The sequence below is a fragment of the Eurytemora carolleeae genome, unplaced genomic scaffold (assembly GCF_000591075.1).
Source record: "Eurytemora carolleeae unplaced genomic scaffold, Eaff_2.0 scaffold1102, whole genome shotgun sequence".
NCBI lineage: Eukaryota > Metazoa > Arthropoda > Copepoda > Calanoida > Temoridae > Eurytemora > Eurytemora carolleeae.
The window spans coordinates 1-18,455 of record NW_019397205.1 but is presented as its reverse complement, the minus strand read 5'-3'; the positions used below and the strand labels follow the sequence as shown (position 1 = coordinate 18,455).

At 34.7% G+C, this 18,455-nt stretch overlaps 2 protein-coding genes across 3 annotated transcripts; both read left to right on the top strand.

The window, feature by feature from the left end:
* Position 1: 1 nt before the first annotated feature.
* LOC111712717 (chromatin target of PRMT1 protein) lies at positions 2 to 3,750 on the top strand. Of its 2 annotated transcripts, none has more exons than XM_023487418.1 (6): positions 2 to 181; positions 711 to 788; positions 1,403 to 1,467; positions 1,795 to 1,931; positions 2,459 to 2,583; positions 3,254 to 3,750. In XM_023487418.1, the coding sequence occupies exons 1-6, from the start codon at positions 30 to 32 to the stop codon at positions 3,555 to 3,557; spliced, it is 861 nt and encodes a 286-aa protein (XP_023343186.1). In that variant the 5' UTR covers positions 2 to 29; the 3' UTR covers positions 3,558 to 3,750. The 2 variants fall into 2 exon arrangements, with proteins under 2 accessions (XP_023343186.1, XP_023343185.1); XM_023487417.1 differs by having other exon boundaries at positions 2,456 to 2,583.
* An 8,621-nt stretch (positions 3,751 to 12,371) lies between these two features.
* On the top strand, positions 12,372 to 18,352 carry LOC111712723 (germinal-center associated nuclear protein). Its single transcript, XM_023487422.1, has 11 exons — positions 12,372 to 12,480; positions 12,835 to 12,988; positions 13,305 to 13,430; positions 13,578 to 13,631; positions 13,935 to 14,001; positions 14,136 to 14,516; positions 15,019 to 15,102; positions 15,858 to 15,967; positions 16,559 to 17,076; positions 17,334 to 17,682; positions 18,070 to 18,352. The coding sequence occupies exons 2-11, from the start codon at positions 12,972 to 12,974 to the stop codon at positions 18,335 to 18,337; spliced, it is 1,974 nt and encodes a 657-aa protein (XP_023343190.1). The 5' UTR covers positions 12,372 to 12,480; positions 12,835 to 12,971; the 3' UTR covers positions 18,338 to 18,352.
* The last annotated feature ends 103 nt before the right edge of the window (positions 18,353 to 18,455 follow it).

The window sequence follows — 18,455 nt, the reverse complement described above, 5'->3', positions numbered from 1 at the left end:
GAAAATGAATTCCCATTTCCAGACTGAAAATGTCGGTGAACAAGCTGGTGTTGAAGGGAACGGGAAAGATGTCCCTTCACGAGAGGTTTACCCAGCTGAGTTCCCAGATAGTTAAACAGGAGATTAAACCTCAGCCTCAGTTTACCAGACAGAGCCAGATATCCAGACAGACTTCACACAGGTTCATTTACAAATCATTTAAAGCAACAAGTCGAAACATTTTTCAATATGAAAGCGCTGTTTTATGGGTTTTTAAGTCCGTCTATTTGTTGAAGGTTTATCTCTGTATTCAATGTAAAAGTTTACAATATTTCGGCAGGAAATTATTGCGCTCTTTAAAAATATTAAATTATTCTAGTAGAGCAATTTTTATCTTCTGCTATATGAAAAAGATTAAAATTAAGCAAAAGTTCATCTTTTTATGATATTAATTTTCGTCCTTAGAAAAAGTTATTTTTTTATTTTTCCGTCCACACTTTGAACAGATTTCTTTTTTTATTTGATTAGCTGATTTACTACTTGAATAGCTTATTGTTGGGTCGTTTGTTAATTAGTTGATTATTGATTAACTTGCTGATGTTTCAATTAATTAGTTTATTGTTTACGTACACTAATTGAATGATCGATTAAATGATAAGTTGATTTAATGAAAAAGTAAATTAATTGATTAATTTATTTGTTGATAAGTTGACTAATTAATTAATATTTAGTACGATGAGAAGCTACGAGTATTCTCCTTCTACTCCAAGGTCAAGGACACCAGACCAACCTAGATACGCTCCAAGGAGGTCAGAATTATATGATTAAAAAGCTGAGTTGACTAATTGAATCAGTGATGACTTTTTGAGTAGTTTGTTGGTTGATCAGGGTTGTAAATTTTCTCAAAAAAACCATTTTTTTTTTAGAATTTTGTTTGCTTAAATAGGAAAAATAAATGATTTTAGGGGATACTAATAAACAAATTCTTGGGAAAAAAGAATAAAAAAGGATGAATAAACTTGCCTGTTATGTCCAATTTGATTACCTCCCCCCCCATATCTGCAAAAATCATAACCCCTCGGGGGAGGGGGGGGGGGAGTTCTTGAAAATGTACATTATGGTTGACTTATTGATTTGTTGGTTGATTGAGTTTTGATTATTTTATTGAGTGAAGTTAATAGATCGAGTTTTTAATTAATTGATCAATTGATTGAATTCTGATAAATTCATTTAGCTTTGATTAATTGATTAAGTTTTGATTTTATTTGAGTTTTGATTAAATGATTAAGTTTTGATTAAGAAATTCATAGATTTAGTCTTGTTTATATCTTTATTGATAAATTGATTGATTGATAGATTGATAGATTCATAAATTCAGACTCTTATATCTTTATTGATGGTGACAGTCTAATATTTGTATTAGGCGAAGTGAAAGTCCTGTAGGACGGATGAGTAGACCTAGGAACCAACCCCTCAGATCTCCATACGGTTAGTCGGATCATAAGACCAAAATTAAAGATAAGTGTTCAGTAGTTAAACTACGTAAGCAAAGTTGAGCCACTTATGCACCGCACCGATTTAAGTAGAGATGGTTTAACCTAGTCGACGTAGTTCAACTACTTAATGCTATGCATTAATTAAATTCGGCAGTTCACATGTTTTAGGGGTATTTATATTCCAGAATTAACACCGTCCCCTGAGGGGTGAAGAGTAGAGGCCGAAAATGTTCTAAGATCCGCATGTTTTCCCTCGTTTTTATATTTATGTAAATATAAATTGTTTTTTTTTGTAAACCATAAATTTATTTTCTCACAGGTGTAAGTGTGCGGCCCTCCTCGACTGTATTAGCTGCCAACAGGATTAAGAAGAAATCTGTTTATCTGAGATTAGGAGTTCGTCCCACCATGTCTTCTGGGATACCAGTCTGGGCAGAACCTTACACTCCTAGACAGGTGAAGTAAGGGAACCTAACAAGTTTTAGGTCACGGGAAGAGACACTAGGAATCCCGCAACAGGATTTAATGAATTTGAGACGGTTCAACCACGTTTCTTGAATCTGGTATTCATGATTTATTTATGTCCTACGTTAGTAAACTTCACGTCAGCATTACAGATACGTAGTCGGATCTGTAATATGTAGTTCAGCGACAGAGCTCAAATTTAATAAATTCAGTCCTCAACCTGCAGAAGAACAGTGAAATCAGAATCCTCTTTCTTTAGTCTTTTAATTAAGAACATCAACTACGTTATTTATTCCATTTAAAAGAAATTTTAAAAATCGTCTTTGAAATAAAAACTAAATCAATTAAATAAATAATTATCTACCACAAGTGAAGAAAGTTCACTTTGAGTTTGAAATATGGGAAGTCTCTACAAGTCTGGTTGATTGATTGATGAAAATTAAATCTCGATTAAAACAGAAAACTTACAAAGTGGACTCTTGTCTATTTTTATTCTAATAATGTTTGTTGTTCAGCAGAATATGGGAGGAATGAGATCTGCTCAGAGCGGTTTATCTCGAAGTACAAGCATGAACTCCCTCTCACGGTGGAACAGTCAAACTTCACTTCATTCATTTGATACTCCAAGATACCAGACACCCAGGTACTCCTAGATACCAGACAGTAAGTTACTCCTAGATACTAGACACCCAGGTACTCCTAGATACCAGACACCAAGGTACTCCTAGATACCAGACACCAAGGTACTCCTAGATACTAGACACTAAGTTACTCCTAGATACTAGACACCCAGGTACTCCTAGATACCAGACACCCAGGTACTCCTAGATACCAGATACCCAGGTACTCCTAGATACTCAGGTACTCAGATATATACGAAGGTACTCCACCCAGTTAGTCATAGATACCAAGGTACTCCTAGATACCAAGGTACTCCTAGATACCAAGGTACTCCTTGATACCAAGGTACTCCTAGATACCAAGGTACTCCTAGATACCAAGGTACTCCTAGATACCAAGGTACTCCTAGATACCAAGGTACTCCTAGATACCAAGGTACAAGGTACTTCTAGATTCAAAGCAACCATATCAGACATAAAAATGTGTGTCCTAGCTTGTGTGAGAATTTAAATTAAAGTAAATAGTATTTTCAAAAATAAATTTTCAATACTTCCGTCTATTTAGTTCCGTTCCTTTTTCTTTTATTTTGTCTTTTGCTTTCCCATTTTTTTCACTTGTTTTTGTTATTCCATTTCCCACTTGGCGTCTTCTTCACTTTCTGCGGTAGTTTGTAAAAATATTTTTTTATTCAGACGATACGGCGGATATGGTGGCGGCGCATATGGTAGATTTAGAGGGGGAAGAAGACCTTTCAACAACTTTGGCCGGGACGGAAGAAGGAGATTTGGACGGGGACGCTTTGGCGGAGGAGGTGGGAACTGGGGTCGGGGCAGAGGTAGAGGCAGGCGTGGTGGTGGTGGCGGAAGAGGTCGTGGCCAGGGGCGGAAGCAGCCTCAACCAAGCCGTGAGGAGCTGGACAAGGAGTTAGATAGTTATATGGCGGGAACACGGGGACTCCTGGATCAGGAGATGGATAATTACATGGCAAATAAATAAATTATGTGTCTCATCTAGCAGATAGATAGATAGATAGATACACTCTCTCTCTCTGATGTAAATAAATCTGATATATATACTTGTGAATTTAAATAAAAGTGTTCTGTACACACCACACTACCTTACTTCGAGCTCACATTACAGAAAATAAAACCAGCATTTGACCGTTTCATTTTTTCTATAATTTCCAGAACTAAATATGAGTGAAGGAGGAGGCAGGGGCTCAAAGTGGAAGGGGGGTGGGGGCAGTGGACTCTTCGGGATGCCAACGCCTGGATCGGGATCCGTCTCACTCTTCGGGATGCCTGCTCCAGGATCCGGATCTGCAGGGTTGTTCGGGATGCCGCCTGCGGGATCCGGATCAAGTGGACTGTTCGGGATGCCGGCTCCTGGATCCGGATTCTTTTCAGCTGAATCCAAATCAACCGGCACTGGGTAAGTTATAGGGCGAGTGTGGGTGTTTCTTATTATTCAGTTGTTTTGTTATGAAATTAATAACTTACTGTAATATTTTAGTGCTGAGAAATCTACACATGTATTCGGTCAGAGCAGTGGAACTAGTCCATTCCAGGTGAATATTTGAATACTTAAAAGGGAATTTAATTGTTGTAAGATTTTCTACTCTGAAGACCTTTTCTAATCTTGTATAATAATTTGTAATTGTATTAGATTTTTTGGGAAATTTTAATATTGAGGGGATGATCACAGTAAAATCATATACATTAATCTCATTTTTTTTTTAAAAATCAATTTTTAGCTTTATTTTTGGTTTTAGTCTAAGATTAGCCTATTTGGGGTTGAAGGGAACCCTGGATCAAGTCAAGGGAACCCTGGTGGGTCTTCCCTGTTCAGTGCAAAACCGAGTTTTGGTTCTGATACCAACACACCAGCAGTATCCGGGTTCGGGACTGAAGCAGGTGGATCTGGATCCAGTTTCCAAACCCAACCCAGTGCATTGTTCGCCAAACCATTAACTGCTGGAGTTTCAAATGAATTCAAGCCCAGTTCATTTAGTGCTGTGGCTCAGGAGTCAGTTAATGTGTTCGGAGCGAAACTTAGCAGATCTGAAAATCTCTTTTCCAAACCCAAGGATTCGGAAAATCTCTTTTCCAAACCCAAGGATTCGGAAAACTTATTTTCGAAAACCAAGGATTCGAAAAACCTGTTTTCGAATACCAAGGACTCTGAAAACCTCTTCTCGAAACCTAGTGACTCCCTAGACCTCTTCTTAAAACCCAAGAACTCTGAGAACCTCTTCTCCCAACCCAAGGAGTCCCTGAACCTCTTCTCAAAACCTAAGGACTCCGAAACCCTATTTTCAAAACCTGTAAGCTCTGAGAAACTGTTTTCAAAACCCATTAGTTCAGAAAACCTCTTTTCAAAAGTCCCGGCGAGTAATTTTTTCGAGACCTTTGGTTCTCAAGATTCAGGAAGTTCTGGTTCAGTTTTCGGCGGGAAAACTTTCTCTAGCTCCGTCCCCAGGTAGGAAGTTAAAGCAAGTTAATAAAACAATTTTATTTTTTTAAACGTTTATTTTTCATATTTTCATTTTTAACAATATGAACAAAGTAAAATAGATAATGGTCGAAGCACTTTTAAATAACTAAAAATTAATTAATAATAAATTTAGTTGATTTTTCATTAATTTAGAACAATGTTTGAACCTCCAGATGTGACAAAGACTAGACCTCAAACGATCAATCAATACCAGGAATATCTATCTTTCGATTTATGACCAGGGTGGCTGGAACTTAGCTACCTGGCTGTGTGTATTAGCCTGAGTGTACGATTAAGACAGCTTACTGATATAGGATATTAAGATTTTATACATACAGTACAACATCAAATATGCAGTAAGCTTTCGTAATACAAGTGTATCGAGAGGTTTTGTATCTTAAATTTTACATAGTTTTCTAAGAACAATGAACAATGAAGTATTGCCAGAGTCGGCTTAAGGTAGGGGGGGGGGGGTGGACGCCCACCCCCTAGAAAATTAACATTCCATGGAAATCTTATTGCAATTGAATTTAGATTTTAAAAATAGAATAAAAATTTTGCTTGCCTGTGGCCCCACTGTATTACTCAAAATGAATATTTTTATAAAAATTTAAATCTTGGTATCACATATTCCCCCCGTCCGCCCCCAGCTGGTCATGGTTCTGACACAAAAAGGACCAAATTCCCTGTACAAATTTCCAGGGGGGATGGTTTTTTTCCCCATATCACTTCCTCTCTCCACCCGATATTTACATATTTAAAATGTGCCCCCCCCCCCTAAACTTTAAAATCCCCTCCCTTTCTTCCAGTTTAGTATTTTGTTTGCATTTTAGTGTTAAAGCTTCATAAAAATATTCTAATTTTTTGGATCACCCTGTGAGGCTGTGGTTTTCCTATGGTCTTAAAAATTACTGTCAAGGAAAATGAATTAAAATTATTGTTAAACATTTGAGGGTACCGTTCTTAATCTGACATTCCACTCTTATTCAATTATTCAACCACTCAAATCAATCAATCAATCAACATTCAGAATCTTCATCTATCTATTATGTTTCATTTATCAATCAACCATCTATTCATTCGTTATATCTATATAATAAAACAAGACATTCGTATATATTTAATATATATGTTGATTATAGCCGGCTAAACGGCTGGACTGATTGGGCTGAAATTTTTTCTGGACACTCAGTGGTGGCCGGGCAGTGTTAAAGGCTATAAAAAATTCGAAATGTTTAAAAAAAATTTTTTTTTTACATTTACCGGCAACGTCGGGCCCTTCAGCTAGTATTTTATATATTTATTTAATGTATTGCATCATTTAATTTTAAGTCGGCCCTGAAGAACCGAACATCAGCTTTTGAAAATTAAGAAGATTATCTTAAGTTCTTATTTTAAACTTCTGGTCAAATACAGGGGTGTATATTTTCTTGAAAAATAATTTTTTCCCCCAGAAGTTAAATATGCAACATTTTTTAGGGGTTATTCGCTGAATTGGGGGATTAAATTGTATCAAATCAAATCAAGTTTACACAGAATCCTCTAGAATAGATGATTTGAAGGAAGGAGATGAGGAGGGGTTGGATAGAGATGAGGATTATGAGGAGCAGGGAGAGTGGAATGAGGAAGAACAAGAGAATTTTGAGGAGGAGTTTGAGGAAGGTGAGGAAGGAGAAGACGGAGAGGATGGTGATGATGTTGGATCTGATCTTGATCCTGAGCCTGAACCTGAACCTCAACCCGAACCTCAACCTGAAACTAAACCAGCAGTACTACCTGCAAGGTAAAGAAAATTTTAATGGTTATGAAAATAATTTTAAAATGTGAAAATCTAGGAAAAAGTTGATAAGAAGCTTCAGTAAAGAGGAATTGCAAACAATTACTTCAATAATTTGCGAAGAAGTAAGTTGTTTATAAAGTTAGATACTTTTTTAAATATAAATATAAATATTTTCCTTTTTCAGGTCCCTGACGTGATAAATAACCAAATAACCATGACAAAACATTTTTCTAATTTTGGAACCGTTACCAGAGTGACGTCAAACCTCCGGCAAAAGACCGCCATTATTCACTTCAACGATCATAAATCCGCTAAACTCGCTAAGGAGAAAGGAAAAGTTGTAAGCAGCAAAGTTCCGCCAATTGGACATATTTTCTACAGTCAAATATCTCCAGGAAAGGGAAGAATTAGAAGAACAACTTCAAGATCAGAGGTTAGTTATTAGTAAAGGATAAAACGATAAAAATAATTAAAATAACATTTGTTAGATAAGTGATGATGCTGCGAGCGTGCGTGGAAGCACGAAAGCTCAGTTCAGTTCTCTTCCTTTGAAGAAGAAAACATTTAGTATAACTAAAGCTTTAACTTCTTCAGGGATTCTAGAATTCATTCAACTACAGGGGGCTCCTCAAAGGATGAAACTTAAGGGACGACTGTACGGAATTTTTTCAGTCTTTTTTCTTGCACTCTGAGTTCATTGTAGCTGGAAGTTTTTTGTAAGATTATTTGTATTACTATTAAAGGACTGTAGTCAAGACAAAAAACTGTAATAAATCTTCACATTGTCACTAAATAAACTGCACTAGGTTTATAGCAGAAAAGCTTTAAAGATGAGTTTTTTAAGATCGTATTAAAAGAAAATACGATTTGGAAGTTTCATTTTTTTTTGAAAGTTTCAATTTTTTTGGAGTTTTCAATTTTTTTAAAAGTTCCAACAATTTTTTGGAAGTTTCTATTTTTTTAAAAGTTCCAACAATTTTTTGGATTAACTTAATTTTTTTGAAGTTGTCATAATTCGTTTTAAACCGTTGGAAGGGACAAATCTTGTCAGATATTACACAATTGTGTCCAAACTCGGAAGCAAATGGATTAGCATTGAATATTTGAATGAATCGAATTTTCAAAGTAGAAGCTGAGAGTTCAGATGTAATAAAGAGGGGCTTAGGGGTTCCTGTTAGAAAAGCAGCCGGAGGAGATCTTGGAGTACCTGCTCCTAAGAGGAGAGCAGCTGGTGGAGATCTTGGTATTGCTGCTCCTATTAGAAGAGCAGTTGGTGGAGATCTTGGTGTAGCTGCTCCTATTAGGAGAGCAGCTGGAGGAGCAGAGCTAGGAGAGCTTTTAAATATCATGAAATCACAGGCTAATACAGATAGTGATAGGTAAAACCCAATAAGATATAAACTTAATATTTAATGAAGTACATTTTTATTTTTTTTCTTGACAGAAGAAACTGAATATTTCTTCCAAGGAATGAAATGAAGTACATTATTATTATTCTTCTTGACAGAGAAGAAACTGAATATTTCTTCCCAGGAATGAAATGAAGTACATTATTATTATTCTTCTTGACAAAGAAGAAACTGAATGTTTCTTCCAAGGAATGCAATGAAGTACATTATTATTATTCTCCTTGACAGAGAAGAAACTGAATATTTCTTCCAAGGAATGCAATGAAGTACATTATTATTATTCTCCTTGACAGAGAAGAAACTGAATATTTCTTCCAAGGAATGCAATGAAGTACATTATTATTATTCTCCTTGACAGAGAAGAAACTGAATATTTCTTCCAAGGAATGAAACACTTGCCTCATGTTTTGTATTTTATCCCTATACAATATAATCACATACAATATGACCCTTAAAACCCTAAAATAGGAAGATTGAAGTATTGATTTTCAAATTGAAATTACACTCCGATGAACATGAAACACAGTATTTGTTCAGTGAATATTGTATAGATCCATTTCATTGAAAGTTGATTTTCAACCTATTGGTAAACATCATGCTTAATAGCTTTCTACAGTTTTATGTGTTTCAATGTATTTGCATCCTGATGGTGTGTAAATCTTTTTGATTAAGCTGAATTGAAAGTTTTAATTTTCAAAAGTCTCTTTTTGATTAGTCTGAATTAAAAGTTTGAATTTTCAAAAGTCTACGACATCGGATGCAAAGATTTAAAAGAACTAACAGTCAATTAGTTATTAATTAGATTTTAAATAGTAATTATTGATTCTGTACCCGCTATGTTTTTTTGTCTACTAAATCCACATACCATAAATCACAGAATTAATAATTAGTTCTAAAACTTGGTGTTGATTATGATGATCATCCAAACCTGATATAGTAAATAAAGGAGTTGTTAGAGTCTCAGTTTTAGTAAATATATATCGGTTTGGGTTGACCTTATATCTCTAACGATATAATAACCATCAAAATCAAGAATATGTTAATTAAAATTGATTAATTTTCTTTAGATACACTGTGTTGGAAGCCAGAGACAAGTATATTAGATTAAAGAATCCTAAAAGTGTGACTAGGAGCGGTCTAGAAATCGGAGATATCAATCTCAAGGTAAAGTCAAGTACGATGATATTCATAATTCTTTACGGAGTCGAAATAATTGTGTGTAGTTTTAGTTTAACATATTATTTGAATTTTTGAGACACTACGGTCTGGCTCTTGGTATTTAAATGGACGTAATTTTAAGCGACCCTCCATTTAAAAGGAGTGGCAGGTCCGATTTACGATGTTTTCTTTAAAGCTTTGTCTGATCAATAATGAATGAGACATCCATGATTTCGTTTTAAAACAGTTGAAGCTTTTAAATTGTGATTTCTCTTTGAAAAGTGACCAATGGATTTCTTACAAGAGAAGCAATGCAGTTAATTGTTAGAAATAATTATTTTTCAAATTAAAACAACGACAGTATCATTCCCGTTAGGAATCAGATAGCGTTTTCAAGGGTACTGTAAACTGTTGGGAATCGGGCATGGCCCTTATTAAAATGGAAAGCCACTTGATATTACAACAAAATTCTCTGTGGATCAATTTTATGTTGATGTACAGCTATTATTCCACTGTTTTATGGGTCCCGCAGTATTATATGTCAAAAATATTTTTTTTTGAGGGGGGGGGGGGGTTGGGTTTTGCGATTTTATCCAAGGTCCGGATCAGAATAGAATGGGTCTTTATTTCCTAATGGACTTTTTAGTTCCTAATTATCCTAAGTTCCCATAGATCATAAGTTCCTATTGTTCCTAAGTTCCTATTGAAAATAAGTTCCTATTTATCCTAAGTTCCTATTGATCCTAAATTCCCATAGATCCTAAGTTCCTATTGTTCCTAAATTCCTATTGAACCTAAATTCCTATCGAAACTAAGTTCCTATTTATCCTTAGTTCCTATTGTTCCTAAATTCCTATTGAAACTAAGTTCTTATTGAAACTAAGTTCCTATTTATCCTTAGTTCCTATTGATCCTAAATTCCCATAGATCCTAAGTTCCTATTGTTCCTAAATTCCTATTGAACCTAAGTTCCTATTGATCCAAAGTTCCTATTGATTGTAGGGAACCTGTCCTGATTTTTGTCCTGAAAAAGAACGGTATAGCAGATCAGCAAAGAATCTACTTCGTTGGTTTGAGAAACTGGACGGAGCTCTTTATCATCCAGCAGCTATTAAGGTAATTTTAAACTTTCTATATATCTATCCATCTATCTATCTATCCATTCATCTATCCATCTATCTATCTATCTATCTATCTATCTATCTATCTATCTATCTATCTATCTATCTATCTTTCTATCTATCTATCTATCTATATCTGTCTAGGAACACTCTAGATCTGCTGCAGACCAGGATGTCCCCCTGTCGCATGAACTCCGTCCTTCTATCTATCTATCTATCTATCTATCTATCTATCTATCTATCTATCTATCTATCTATCTATCTATCTATCTATCTATCTATCTATCTATCTATCTATCTATCTATCTATCTATCTATCTATCTATCTATCTATCTATCTATCTATCTATCTATCTATCTATCTATCTATCTATCTATCTATCTATCTATCTATCTATCTATCTATCTATCTATCTATCTATCTATCTATCTATCTATCTATCTATCTATCTATCTATCTATCTATCTATCTATCTNCAGTTATTGGTGTATGATGGAAAATAATATTATTATAAATTTCAATCTGAGCATATACTTCGGAGCCCTTAAAATCTTAATCAAAAGTATTAAATAAAATTGGTCTTTTTATTTTTTTTTCAATGGTTAATAGCTTATTATTATTTCTTTTTCAAAGTAAACAAAGTGTATATTGGTCTGGCTTGAAAAAAATAATGTATAAGAAAAATATCTTTCTGCAACCAATATATATATTGCTCAAGTTACTCATAGTTATTCACGCCGTTCACCCGCGCTTGGTCTTAAATCATGATATTTGCTGAAGTGCCCGTCATAGCTTGTGGATTTTCAACAATTTTTTTAGCCTATGTCATCCCCGGGGTACCAATGGGTCCCCTTTGGTCAGCCGTTTAGCCAGCTATAGCTAGCCTAAAAATACAATACATATATAATTATATATGAGCAAAGAGTTTTATTTTATAGAATATATATATATCTTGTTTACTTTTAGTTATGTTGAAGAGACTGAGTTGCAAGGTTTTGAATATTTATACCCTGCAACCAATTCATTTAAAAATATTTAGGTAAAAAATATAATGAGCCTCTCCATACTTCTACATTTTGTTTTTAAATATATTTTTTTTCATTCTCAAAAGCTAGAATTCTGCTAAACCTTAAAATCTTATGAATAGAAATATTTGAGGAAGGGGTTGACGAGCCACCCCTAAATCCTAGTCCTTGGATTGTCCTGTGTAGAGATTAAACTAAATTTTTAGATATGGCTAAATTAGGGCATACAAGTAGGATAGACTAAAGTATTGCAATTATTACATCATGTTGGAATCCTTAAAGCCATGCGAATAATTTCAAATTTATTTAGGTAAAACATAAATCTCTTCTGCCTCCGTAATGGCTTCGCGATATAAAATATTTGTCAAATCTCTGTCAATCATTTTCCCCATGGAACCATCCGGAAAAATTCTATGGTTTTCACTTTAAGCAAAACAAAAGATTAAAGTTCTATAAACGCGGAAATATTTTCGGCATTCTATACCAGGAATGACTGAAAAAGGTCATTTTTTGAGGACATTTAACTCAAAAACTTTAATTCAATTGAAACTGGTCTTTTCGATTTATAAAAATTCAGTATTTCATTTATGCCCAAACGTAGCCCGAGTCTTAAAAAATAGTTTTTCTTGGACGATTAGACACTTAAAAAGAAAAATTTTGGAAGGACAAGAATTTCAAGGTGACGCAGACGAGAAAATGAGGAGAATGCGGCTCGGACAAGTACTTGTTGGGGCTGGCCTTCCTCCCCTCGGTTGACAATTTTCAAGCAAAAATAAAAGATATAAATTATAAAAGTATTACTATTTAATAATAGCGATATTAATACTTTTATTATCAGGAGAACTTCTCAATTGGAGATTGGTTTGAGTTTGTGTGGAGTACTACACGAGGAATCAGGAAGGATATTACACAACAGAATCTAGCGGATACAGGAACATTTATCAATTCTAATTCAGACATGGATATTTTTTTTTTTTTTTTGATCAGGGGGGTTGCGTGCGAAAGTCTTTCCCACTTGATTCTATTATTTCAAATGTTTACCATGGCTCTCATGTTCACAGCCATATTTTTTAAACTTCTTAACCAGAGATTCGAAAGAAGAAAAATGTGTAGCTTTTATGGAAAAGTTATTCAGGAATGGACACAAAATTGTAAATTGGAATTTTCAATGTTAACCAAAATCTTCTTGTAATATCGACCTTTTCGTCAGATTTAGTTTTGCTTGATCAAGATTATGTAAAAACTTTTTCTGTCAAAGATATTAATTTGATTGTGTGTGTGTGCAGTCAGTGTAAGTTTGGTTGAAAAGTGCGCACGCTTCCATATATTCTGCGCGGAGCGGCTTTGTGAGGAGGACGCGCATGATTTTGCGCCCAAACTGAACAACGAGAACCTGACTAAATGTCTTCAAAGTCTCAAGCATATGTATTACGATCTTAGGTAAACAAATGGGAGGGGTGTAAGAAATCAAGGGGTGGGGGTAGGAATTAAAGAGGGTTTGGAAACAAGGGGATGTTTCGAAAATTAGGGGGGGGGAGTGTAAGAAAAGAAATAGAACAATCCAGGAAAAGAGTAAAGTTAGACTTTTTCATATGGTCGAAATCCGCTTCCTCAGTTTATATTCGTCTTCGCAGTGGCTGAAGTTCAAATAAACACAAACATCCTTCCAGATCACCCCTTTAGTCTGCAAATCTAATTGAGCCAAATATATTAAAGATAATAAGATATTTATTGATTTAAAAATGTATATTTTTAGTTTGGAAAATGTTGAATGTGAGAGGGAGGTTGAGTTTAGAAGTTATGAGATACTTTTAAACCTTAACGAAGGAGATACACTCAGAGAAGTTCAAACCCTGGAGGAAAATGTTAGAAACCATCCAAGGTATTCAAAACAAAGTATTTTTAAAAGTTTTTTTCCAGAATACTTTTTGTTAGCAAATATATGGAGTTTTTGGTGTTTCTTTCATTCTATTAAATAAGTATTTTGTTTTTTATTTTGTAAATTTTATTTCTTATATTTTTTTTTCAGTGTTGTTCACGCTCTTAATATCTTCTATGCGCTCAACAGTAACAACTACGTCAGGTGAAAGAATTATTTAACATCTTGATTTTTCTTATGATTTAAACTAGAGAAGCGAGGAAATTATGTAAACAGTAGAGAAGAGTCTATGGTGTAATTCTTTCATATTTTTGTGTCGACTTAATTCGTCAGACTAAAAAGGGAAATTTTAGGCTAACAATGAAAACAATTTTAGAGAACAGTTACACAAACAATTGAAATGAAAATGGGAGAATTTTAAATATTAGGAAGTGAAGTGAAGCATGACATTTGAATGCATACAAAGACATTATTATGTTTTATTATTTTATAAATATTGGTTTTCAGATTTTTCCGTCTTGTAAAAGCAAGCACCTACTTGGAGATGTGTATACTGAAACGATATTTTTATCAGGTTATTATTTAAAAATTATTGTAAAATAAAACCGCAAACCAAAAACAAAGTTGGTATTTACTGATTTTTTGAGAATGAATACACATTTTTATATTTGATGTCTTGTATTCACTAAAGCACTTATTTTTCTCTAGGTTCGTGTGAAAGCTCTGGAGATCATGATAAAATCCTTCCTAGCTCCTAAACAGATACTCCACTATTCACTCCAGAAGATCGTAGACCTACTCCTCTTCGAATCAGCCTCCGAGTGTGCATCCTTCCTTCGCGCTCATGGAGTTGAATCCGAGGTTGATGACGATATCGTTTTCATGGAGAGACTGGCCTTCCACTTCCCGGAGACCCAGCCTCCGATGAAGAGATCCCAGAGGTTGATTGACTCCAAGAAGACATGCTCGTTCGGTGAAATCGTTAACGGAGCTCCGCTTCCTCAGAATCCTTATTTGACTTATACTCCACACTCCAGCTTCGATGCTCAGGGATATTTAAAACCTGAGTCCTACGAGGCTAAAGATCAGGTAATAAACACTCTTGGCCTTATTGTTTATACCAGTTTTTGATGAACGCATTTTACTTTTTAATGGTGTTGGGTTTTACCTATTTCTTTAAAAAGGAACACTTTCTTGATCTTTGTACAAATAATTTTTCTTTCAGAGGGGGGGTTTACCAATCAACAATATCTGTTGCATAAAGCATCTTACTCTCAAGGATTTAGGGTTTTACCAATCATTGTATTAAAGAGATTATTCAGTTAAGGAACTCACTATTCTCTGAACATAGCAGATAACTCCAACGTCAATTTTTCGCGGATTTTTCGTATGCAAGCTTTGTGTCATGGGGGGGGGGGGTAGTACTAGTCAATAAATGAGAGTGTAATCGGGCGTAGGATGGGAAAATTAGACACTCATTCATACGCATCCCGACAACTTTTTAAAATCTAGTTAAAAAGTATGAGTAATATTTAAATTTTTGTAAGACAATTTATCTCACTAGACTCTAACAAAAATGTTATTGAATTAGGTCGCCAAACAGTCTCCCGAGGAATTATCTCGTCTGAAGGCCGCCGAGGAAAGGAAAGTTCGTCTTCAATCCTACTCGACTCAGGTATCTAAATTTTTAAATATACTGAATGTATGAATTTAAAAATTATGAAATACACTTTCTACCAATCTTTAAAAATTTATATTTCGGTTGATTCGACTGATTTATTGAGGAACAAACTTGTAATTTTTCAATTCCAAATTTTTGGCACACAATTTTGTTTTAAATATCAAATTAATAATGATGTGTCATTAGTGGTAACACAGTTTATATAGTCTTATGTATGACATTGACCAGAGCTCTGAATTTTTGTAGGAGATATCGCTAATCCAATATCCATAATCAATATTCACAGCGAAACATTGTAATTTAAGTAAATCATTGATGTGATAAACAGCGGACTAGTATTTTTGTGATCTTTCATTGACCGAAAGCAGTATTTGGTTGCTTCTGATTGGTCAATGTTTTAAGTAGAATAAGTGTCGTTGATTAAATGATAATCCTCTAAACTTAATCGGTAGAACATTGGAAACAGATTAGTGCTTCTTAAGTAATTTATAATCCATAAATTCCGACTGTTATGTAAGCGTATACAACCGAGGTCGGAACTTTTGTGGTGCGTATCGTTAATCTTGAATGCTTGATCTTTATATCCAATGTGAGCACTTAAAAATGTTAGGATCAGTGCTTGATCTCTCTATTAAAGTTATCCCAGGTACGACAACTACGGGACATAAAGGGGATTAAATTAATCCGTAGTTCTGCAGGGGATTAATGATTAATCGATCCCAAGATCTGACTCCTGTTATGTTTGTCAGGTTGTAGAGGAAATCACTGACGAAGTGAGCAGTGCAGAGATTGTGAAGGTTGCACAATCTGTACTACGAGATATTCGCATTCAAGCTGAAGCTGACCTTGTCTACTCCAGGTAGGGGACAGGAGTCTAAATACAATCTAGACTTTAGTGTTGTCTGGAAAATTGTCTGGACCCTTTTTTCACAGTGCTTAGGATCAATTTAATTTTGTTGCGGATCCGGATCCGGAATAGGTCCAGAACATTTCTTGAAGATTTACGGATTTTTAAACAAACGAAAAAAAAATTTCGCTTATTTTTATCCTTAAACGTAATAAACCATTCAGAGAATTGGAAACTTTTATGAATCTCTTGTTAGTTTCTTGCTTATAAAGCAACATTTCTTATTAGGTTTTGATTGACATTTGTCCCTTGAATCCGGGTCCGTGGATCCGCTTACTTTTAAAAATTCAGGATCTAAGCCACACCAATCCAACATATCCAAATCCATAGCACTAATTTTTCGATCAGAAAATGTGGCTTTTAATATACCAACATTTTTGTCTTTGTTCCTCATTTTTTGGAGACAAGCCAACAAACTAGCCAAATATAAACATAGCGAATCAAAGTTTTGAGCACTGGATTTATGTTTTGTTTATAAAGTCTTTAAAAGTATGAATTTCTTGAAGTTTATCTAAGAAAATGTGAATAAATTGTTTTGTCTAGGCTAGAGACGGATACTGTGAAGGAAGAGATTGTGTCCATCTGTTTCGGGGAGATTAAAGAGTCCAAGAACAATCTCCTTCTCCAGAGGTTGGAGGAGGAGAAGGAAGAGGAGGATATATTAAACACTGCCACCGATATCATGCAGAACCTTATTCTAGAAAATATAGTCGAGGTTGCGGAGCAGTCCCTAGCAGAATCCGTTCAGGAACTTAAGAATGCAGAACAGAGACATCTAGCGGAGGAATTAAGAAATAAAATTGTAGAGGAGACTGTTAAGGATAGTTTACGGGTTATATCGTCTGCTGCGTTGGATGATTATAAACGCGAACTTGAGACAAAGATTCAGCTGCTTGAAAAGAGATTTAGAAACAAACTGTTGTCCAGATGCTTCAAGAGCTGGAGAGGATATTCGCTACGTGCAAAAAAGCAGAGGCAGGTCATCTCAGATTTTCCAGCAGCTCCGTCCTTGCTCAGCTCGTCAGAGCAGAATACCAGGCTGGCCGGATTCTCAGGTTCAGGGGTGTATATTATACATTTTTCAGGATGAATTTAATAGTTTGATAGAAAGATTACAATTGAACTTTCAGACCTTAATTTTTGATAAGCGTAAGATCAATAAGTTTTGCCATTATTTAGAAATCTAATTATCGATCAAAATTGTGTTAAATACCGGTCAATTATACGTCATTTGTTAGTTTTACATTTGCACTTTCTTCCTTTCATTATTCTCTTGTTCTTAGTTAACAAATATTATAATGTACCCGTGGTACATCAGGTTCCAAAAGAATATCAATATCTGAACGACAGAAAAACATGATGGAGTATACTGCTTTGTTAAAGGACGCGGAGCTAAAAGATTCGGTTCTTCAAAACCTGATCCTGGAACCTTTTAATATCCCGGAGATGCTCCAGGAAGCTCGGAGGAATAAGATCCAACGCTACTCCATCGGAGTCAAGATACTTCTTAGTTCCGACAATCTGAGTTCGGATTCCGAATACTATCCGTTGGAGCAGGTGATAAAACGGAAGTTCCGGAAGATGTTTCCTGTGGTGCCAGAGGATCCGGATATCCTAGTTCTAAGAACTGTTCCGTTTAATCTTGCCTCACTCTTTATATGCGTCAGGTTAAGATTTATTTTGAAAAATTTAGTATTTTTTTGCAAGACTCTTGTAATTTATTCTTGAAAACCTTCTTTGGATATTCATGAATAAAAAGTATTCTATTCGGTTTTGTCGCTGAAAATGGAAAGCCTAGTGTAAATTATTTAATTTAATTTATCAGATAATATAATTAACAATCTAACGTCTTTTTACTGACTTTGTCACTTTGCCACCGCAACTTGTCAAAAACAAANTTAATAAAAATAATTTTTGGGATGTCGATATCGGTTTTGACCAAGTTATTGTTTTACGAACACTTTTAATTGAATTAAATAATTTTTGTCTCTTTATTCAATTTATAGTATACAATAATTTTTTTTTTTACTTTCATTTATTTTTTTTATGTCTAGAAATATAACAGAGGAAAACCTGAAACAGTCCACCTTTTCTGAGTCCGACCGTAAGACGATATTCTCCGGAACTACTGGAGTTCTCTTTCTAGATCTAGACCCGGAGAATCCATCCGTGGACCGTCTCAGCTCCGTCCTTGTTAATCGTCCTAAGATCCCTCCTGTCCCAGTTCTAGTCCTAACACACTCCAGTCCGAAGCAGTTTATATCCAGCTCTCAGATCAATAAATTCAAAGGTATGATTATTCAATTAAAATTTTATTTTTAAAGATTGTAGAACTTATTACTCCTCTAAAGTAGTTTTGTCGTATATGCTTACTTATTAAAGGAAAATAAATCTAAAAGATCGTCTTCTTCTAACCCGATTATATTCCTATTAAATTTGC

Bases quoted from the DNA above. Each gene is read 5' to 3' on its own strand.
- LOC111712723 (XM_023487422.1), top strand. The intron at 15,103-15,857 runs GTATCTAAATTT...TATGTTTGTCAG, and splicing joins TTCAATCCTACTCGACTCAG to GTTGTAGAGGAAATCACTGA. The intron at 15,968-16,558 runs GTAGGGGACAGG...TGTTTTGTCTAG, and splicing joins GCTGACCTTGTCTACTCCAG to GCTAGAGACGGATACTGTGA.
- LOC111712717 (XM_023487417.1), top strand. From the start codon at position 30: ATGTCGGTGAACAAGCTGGTGTTGAAGGGAACGGGAAAGATGTCCCTT. The intron at 1,932-2,455 runs GTGAAGTAAGGG...TTTGTTGTTCAG, and splicing joins AACCTTACACTCCTAGACAG to CAGAATATGGGAGGAATGAG. The intron at 2,584-3,253 runs GTACTCCTAGAT...TTTTTTATTCAG, and splicing joins CCAAGATACCAGACACCCAG to ACGATACGGCGGATATGGTG.